The sequence below is a fragment of the Cololabis saira genome, chromosome 24 (genome assembly GCF_033807715.1).
Source record: "Cololabis saira isolate AMF1-May2022 chromosome 24, fColSai1.1, whole genome shotgun sequence".
In the NCBI taxonomy this organism is placed as follows: domain Eukaryota; kingdom Metazoa; phylum Chordata; class Actinopteri; order Beloniformes; family Belonidae; genus Cololabis; species Cololabis saira.
The window spans coordinates 23,770,174-23,777,673 of NC_084610.1; the positions used below are offsets into that span (position 1 = coordinate 23,770,174).

The window sequence follows — 7,500 nt, forward strand, 5'->3', positions numbered from 1 at the left end:
ACCCGAAAAAACCCCGAAACACACCCGAAAAAAACAGAAAATAAACCAGAAAAACCCGAAACACACCCGAAAAAAACCCTGAAAAAACCCCAAAACACACCCGAAAACCCCCCCGAAAAAAACAGAAAATAAACCAGAAAAACCCGAAACACACCCGAAAAAAACCCTGAAAAAACCCGAAACACACCCGAAAAAAACCCTGAAAAAACCCGAAACACACCCGAAAAAAACCCTGAAAAAACCCGAAACACACCCGAAAAAAACCCTGAAAAAACCCCGAAACACACCCGAAAACCCCCCCGAAAAAAACAGAAAATAAACCAGAAAAACCCGAAACACACCCGAAAAAAACCCTGAAAAAACCCGAAACACACCCGAAAAAAACCCTGAAAAAACCCCGAAACACACCCGAAAACCCCCCCGAAAAAAACAGAAAATAAACCAGAAAAACCCGAAACACACCAGAAAATAAACCCGAAAAAACCCGAAACACACCGAAAATAAACCGAAAAAACCCGAAACACACCGAAAATAAACCGAAAAAACCCGAAACACACCCGAAAATAAACCCGAAAAAACCCCAAAAAAACCAACCCCATTTAGATTCTACATAGTGAAAAGGTTATGATTTGACACCAAGATCATTCCAATAGGACAACTCTATTGGATTTTATTGTGAAATGCAATATTACTGTCATCTTTTTTTTTTTTTCTGGCACAATGGTTTTATGAAAAGAGCAACCCCTAAGGAGCATGTGTGACAATTTTGGTGCTTGTAGCCACAACTGAACGATTATTCCTGTTATTTCTCTAACTATAAGGGATCTTTGTTAGAACATTTCATCTCGTTTTGGTCAAGGAAAATGAAGACACATTATAGCAGAGTTTTTATTTTGTAATCTACATTTTAGTCTGTTTTTTATTCGTCGACGATATTGCATTACCGTATTGGCCCGAATATAAGACGGTGTTTTTTGCATTGAAATAAGACTGAAAAAGTGGGGGTCGTCTTACATTCGGGGTCTAGACGTTATACCCATTTATAACGCTAGATGGCGCCAGATATCTTTAAAGTGAATGCCAAATTTAACTCCCCAGGACAAAGGAACCCCTGTCACCAAGAAGAAAAATAAAAACAGCGGTAAGAAAGAAAAGAGAAGAAAATAAGAGAAGAGATAACAGAAAGTGGAGAAACGTAGATCGGCAGGTGAACCGGCAGCTGAGGAGAAGTTATGATGCAAACTTCAAGATAATGATTTCAAAGAGGCAAAATAACATGCTTTTTCTCTCGAATATATTGTTATAATCATTTGTTTTAGATGTACTGTCATTATTTTCTGTATAAAAATTTAATTTGGTGTTTAAAAAGTCTTTTTTCAAACTTGAATCTTGAAAAAGAGGGGGTCGTCTTACAATCAGGGTCGTCTTATATTCGGGCTGATACAGTATATATTTAATTATCGTTTAGAGAGAGAGAGAGAGAGTATGGAACAAGATTCCAGACTCTCCACCATCTTGAGGTCTCTTGTCACAGCTTATGCAGATGATTCACAGATCTACGTTGAACTCTCATGATTAGGAAAAGAATATGAAAAAATATGAAAAAAGAGGAAAAGAGATGAAAAAATGAGAAAAAAGTGGAAAAAATAGGATAAAAAGAGGAAAAAAGGAGGAAAAAAAGAGGAAAAATTATGAAAAAAATATGAAAAAATATGAAAAAAGGAGGAACAAAGAGGAAAAAAATTGAAAAAAGGAAAAGAGAAAAAAAGAGGAAAAAACAGGAAAAAAAGAGGGAAAAAAGAGAAAATAAGAGGAAAAAAAGGGAAAAAACAGGAAAAAAGATTTAAAAAAAGAGCAATCTACATTTTAGTCTTGTTTTTATTCCACTACAATATTGCATTATATATTTAATTATCATTATCGTCACATGACCGGAATTTTCGTTGCGTTTCGTCTCGTTTTCCTCAGGTGATAACGGTTCGTTGACGACGATATTTAGTCATAATTTTCGTTGACGAAAGCACCTTTACATCAAACACTGTCAAAGGACAGAAAACCTTCCAGCTATCAGCCAATCAGAGGTTCTGCTCCTGGCCGGGCCTGAGGGGTCAAGCAGAGGTCAGAGGTCAGGGGTCACGTGTGCAGGTGCAGGTGCAGGGTCGGGCTCCAGCTCACCTGAGGACGTTCTCCAGCTGTGAGTACAGGAACCGGACCAGGCAGCGCCGCGCCACCACCTCGGCGTGGCCGTCGTGCAGCGCCAGGCCGCGGTCGCTAACGAGCTCGCCGCTGATGCCGCGGCCGCTAACGTGCTCGCCGCTGATGCACTTGGTCCCCGTGGCAACGCAGACGACCTGGGCCGTCCGCAGGTCTGAACCTGGATAGGAGAGGAGGGTTGGAGGTTGGTCTGACGGTTCCTGTTGTCTGACATCGATAAACTCACTCTGAGGTGGTTCTGCTGGTCTCCTCCAGACCTGGTTCTGGACATGAAGAACCAAGACCTCCTAAAACCTTCTGAGACCCCCCAGGACATCGTAAGATCCTCTAAGACCTCATAAGACCTCCTTAGACCTCCTAACCTCCCCTAAAACCTCTTAAACTCCCCTAAGACCTCCTAAAACCTCTTAAGACCTCCTAAACCCCCTCCGCCCCAAGACTTCCTAACCCCCCTAAAACCTCCTTAGACCTCCCAAGACCTCCTGGGACCTCCTAAAAACTCCCCAAACCTCTTGAACCCTCCAAGAACTCCTGAGACCTGCCCAAACCTCCCAAGACCTCCTACGACTTCCATAGGCCACCTAAGACCTCCCAAGACATCCTGAGACCTACTAAGACCTCCTGGGACCTCCTAAAAACTCCCCAAACCTCTTGAACCCTCCAAGAACTCCTGAGACCTGCCCAAACCTCCCAAGACCTCCTACGACTTCCATAGGCCACCTAAGACCTCCCAAGACATCCTGAGACCTACTAAAACCTCATAAGGTCCTGACACCTCTCAAGACCTCTCAAGACCTCTTAAGACCTCTTAAGAGGTCTTAAGACCTCTTAAGACCTCCTAAGACCTTCCAAGATCTCCTAACCCCCCCTAAAACCTTCTTAGACCTCCCAAAACCTCCTGAGACCGGGTCGTCCTGGCGCCAGCCCCCGAAAGCAGTACCTGTTGTCATGACGACGCCCGCCAGAACCTTCCGTCGAGCGTGCGGGGATGTGAAGTTATCCGTCAGTTCGCCGAATTTATCGATGACCAGACGAGAGACAGCGTCGGCCAAGACCTGAAAAAAAGGAGGAAAAAATATGAAAAAAGAGGAAAAGAGATGAAAAAAAGGAGGGGAACGTTGGGAAGAAGAGAGACCAGGATTATGATGGAGAGACCAGGACAGGTCAGGACCTGGGGAACCAGAACCTGCAATTTAAGGCTGAGCCTACCGTTAGTTTTTAAACTGTAAAAAGTGGGGGGGGGAAAACATGATTTTGAAAAGACGGGGGGACGTGTGTCCCCCTGTTGCGCCGGGGAACTGACGGCGTTTAGCGCAGCAACGGCGTGCTGCCACTCACTCGCCTTATTTCATACTGTTTATATACTTATTCTAACTTTTACTGTGACCACCAAATAATGTGGTTTTCCTGTCCTCCACCTCATCCACAACATCTAAGGCACGGTGGCTGGTCACCCTCTCATTCATCCTGATGCCAAACAGGCTGCAGGAAGCCACTGCGCATGCTCAGCAGGCTCATCCATATGCATTTATGGTAAAAGTGGGCGTGTAGAGGGCGGGATATGAGGCGGATTCTGCTGCGCAACCTTCCAGCTGGACTGTGATTCATAAAGCGAACGTTGCGTGCAAGATTGCGTGCACATGGTTTTATTGATCCAGATTTTTTTTTGCGCCCGGCATTTTCGGCTTTTTGGTGTACGTGCAATTTTAGTATGAATCCTGCACAGTCCATTTTAAATGAGGCCCCAGGACAGATCAGGACCTGGGGAACGTTGGGAAGAAGAGAGACCAGGATTATGGAATGTATGGGATTTATTTTTCCGCATTTCTCCCCATCTTTTTCTTTTTCATTCACATTAGGTTTTCTTTTCCACGTCTATGTAGGAAAGTGTATCCAAAGATCTAAAGACTAAACTGGTTTAAAGACTAAACCAGAGAAACTACTTAAAACATGGACATTAAGGATCTTTGGTAGAACATTTCGTCTTGTTTTGGTCAACGAGAATTTTAGCAGAGTTTTTATTTTGTAATCTACATTTTAGTCTGGTTTTTATTCGTCGACAATATTGCATTATATATTTAATTATTGTTTAGAGAGAGAGAGAGAGAATGGAACAAGATTCCAGACTCTCCACCATCTTGAGGTCTCTAGTCACAGTTTATGCAGATGATTCCCAGATCTACGTTGAACTCTCATGATTAGGAAAAAAAGAGGAAAAAATATGAAAAAAGAGGAAAAGAGATGAAAAAATGAGAAAAAAGTGGAAAAAAATAGGAAAAAAAGAGGAAAAAAGGAGGAAAAAAATATGAAAAAATATGAAAAAAATATGAAGAAATATGAAAAAAGGAGGAACAAAGAGGAAAAAAGAGGGAAAAAAGAAAAGAGAGAAAAAAAGAGGATAAAAGAGGGAAAAAAGAGAAAAAAAGATTTAAAAAAAGAGCAATCTACATTTTAGTCTGGTTTTTATTCCACTACGATATTGCATTATATATTTAATTATCGTTATCATCACATGACCAGCATTTTCGTCTCGTCTCGTTTTCCTCAGGTGATAAAGGTTCGTTGACGACGATATTTAGTTAGAAATTTCGTTGACGAAAGCAACTTTACATCAAACACTGTCAAAGGACAGAAAACTTTCCAGCCATCAGCCAATCAGAGGTTCTGCTCGTGCTAGTCCGGGGGTCGTCAACCCGCGGCTCTTTAGCGCCGCCCTAGTGGCTCCTGGAGCTTTTTCAAAAATGTTTGAAAATGGAAATAGATGGTGAGGGAAATATATTTTTGTTTTAATGTGGTTTCTGTAGAAGGACAAACATGACACAAACATTCTGAACGTTTTCCAATGCTGTAAAAATGTATAGAATAAACATTACATTTCAACATTTCTGTTAACGAAGTTTTGTACGGAACAGAATCAGGGCCATGCAGGAGAAAAAATATCTGAGAGGGGAAGATTTTTTTTTATTGTGCACTTAGAGAAAAAAGTCAAAATGTCGAGAAAAAAGTCGAAATGTAGAGATTGATGTTTAAATATATTTTCAAGAATAAAGTCGAAACTTTTTTCTCGAAATTTTGACTTTTTTCTCGACATTTCGACTTTTTTCTCAACATTTCAAAATGTAGATATTGATGTTTAAATATATTTTCAAGAATAAAGTCGAAACTTTTTTCTCGAAATTTTGACTTTTTTCTCGAAATTTCAACTTTTTTCTCGACATTTCAACTTTTTTTCAACATTTCGACTTTTTTCTCGACATTTCAACTTTTTTCTCAACATTTCAAAATGTAGAGATTGATGTTTAAATATATTTTCAAGAATAAAGTCGAATCTTTTTTCGCAAAATTTTGACTTTTTTCCCGACATTTCAACATTTTTCTTGAAATTGTAATTCAACATTAATCTTTACATTTCGACTTTTTTCTCGACATTTCAACTTTTTTTCAACATTTCAACCTTTTTTCAACATTTCGCCTTTTTTCTCATTGCCTGAATGTTTGCTCTGTAGTGAGAAGTTGTCCAATAACAAAAAGAGTAACGTGGAAACTTGAAAGACATTAGCTACATTTGCAGCCGAGGACCCAGTTCTAACTAATATAGAAACATGCAGCATTTTCATTTTTTGCGACTCCAGACATATTTGTTTTTTGTGTTTTTGGTCCAATATGGCCCTAAAACATTTTGGGTTGCAGACCGCTGTGCTAGTAAATAAACTTGGTTGTTGGTTTGGTATGAGTTTCCCTGGTTCCGTTACACCAGGGTTCAGCAACCCGCGGCTCTTTAGCGCCGCCCTAGTGGCTCCTGGAGCTTTTAAAAAAATGTTTGACCTTTTTTTTCCTTTTTTTCTCTTTTTTCTCTTTTTTTTCTTCTTTTTTTCCTTTTTTCTTTTTTCTTCTTTTTTCTTCTTTTTTCTATTTCTTTTCCTTTCCTTTTTAATCTCAACATTTCAACTTTTTTTCTCAAGATTGTACTTCAACATTAATCTTGACATTTCGACTTTTTTCTCGAAATTTCGATTTTTTTCTCGACATTTCGACTTTTTTCCCGAAATTTCGACTTTTTTCCTGAAATTTTGACTTTTTTCTCGATATTTTGACTTTTTTTCGACATTTTGACTTTTTTCTCGACATTTCGACTTTTTTCTTACATTTCGAATTTTTTTCTCGACATTTCGACTTTTTTCTCGAAATTTTGACTTTTTTCTCGACATTTTGACTTTTTTCTCAAAATTTTGACTTTTTTCTCGACATTTTGACTTTTTTCTCGATATTTTGACTTTTTTCTCGACATTTCGACTTTTTTCTCGAAATTTGGACTTTTTTCTCGACATTTTGACTTTTTTCTCGACATTTTGACTTTTTTCTCGATATTTTGACTTTTTTCTCGACATTTCGACTTTTTTCTCGACATTTCGATTTTTTTCTCATCATTTCAACTTTTTTCTCGAAATTTTGACTTTTTTCTCGACATTTTGACTTTTTTCTCGATATTTTGACTTTTTTCTCGACATTTCGACTTTTTTCTCGAAATTTTGACTTTTTTCTCGACATTTTGACTTTTTTCTCGACATTTTGACTTTTTTCTCATCGCCTGAATGTCCAGACATATTTGATTTTTGTGTTTTTGGTCCAATATGGCTCTAAAACATTGTGGGTTGCCGACCCCTGGTCTAGTAAATAAACTTGGTTGGTTGTTGGTCTGGTAAGAGTTTCCCTGAGACCAGACCTGGGTAGTGGGTCGTACCTGCGGCGGGTGCAGCTGCCGTCCCTCCCCGGGTATGGGCTGCTGCGACGGCGGCCGGTCCAGCCCCAGGCCGAAGAGGGCGGCCAGCGCGGCCTGGGCGGCCCGGGCCTTGGCCAGCCGCTTGTTCCGGCCAGAACCCTGGAACCGGCGGGCCTCCACCGCCAGGGACACCGTGAAGCTCTTGGCGTGGCTCTCGCCGCTCTCCGACACGAACTCGTACCTGAGGCCGGGACGCATCTCGTTGAGGATCATGATGGGGTTTTTGGGGGCTCGTCCGGGACCGGAGGAGAGGAGGAACTGGTACTCTGATCCCAACGACGGGGAGGAACCGGTGCTGTTGGAGGTGAGACCACGTATTTACAAAAACGGATATTACCCCCTCTACGTTTATAAAAATCCCATCCCATCCCTTTCTTTCCTTTTCTCCATTCCTTCCTTCCTTTCTCCCTTACTTCCATCTTTTCTCCCTTCCTTATTCCCTTTCCTACTTCCTTCCTCCCTTCCTTCCTTCCTCCCTTCTTTTCTTCCTTCCTTCTTTTCTTTCT

General features: G+C 40.7%; 1 protein-coding gene across 1 annotated transcript in view; it reads right to left on the reverse strand.

Annotated features, from left to right (window-relative positions):
- Window positions 1–7,500, reverse strand: part of LOC133425110 (double-stranded RNA-specific editase 1-like) — a 32,438-nt gene that overhangs the window by 2,721 nt on the left and 22,217 nt on the right. The window contains exons 7-9 of the mRNA XM_061715790.1: window positions 6,956–7,289; window positions 3,155–3,269; window positions 2,176–2,374 (exon numbers count right to left, since the gene is read on the reverse strand). Of these exons, the coding sequence (XP_061571774.1) occupies window positions 2,176–2,374; window positions 3,155–3,269; window positions 6,956–7,289 (648 nt within the window). The remainder of the gene's footprint in view (window positions 1–2,175; window positions 2,375–3,154; window positions 3,270–6,955; window positions 7,290–7,500) is intronic.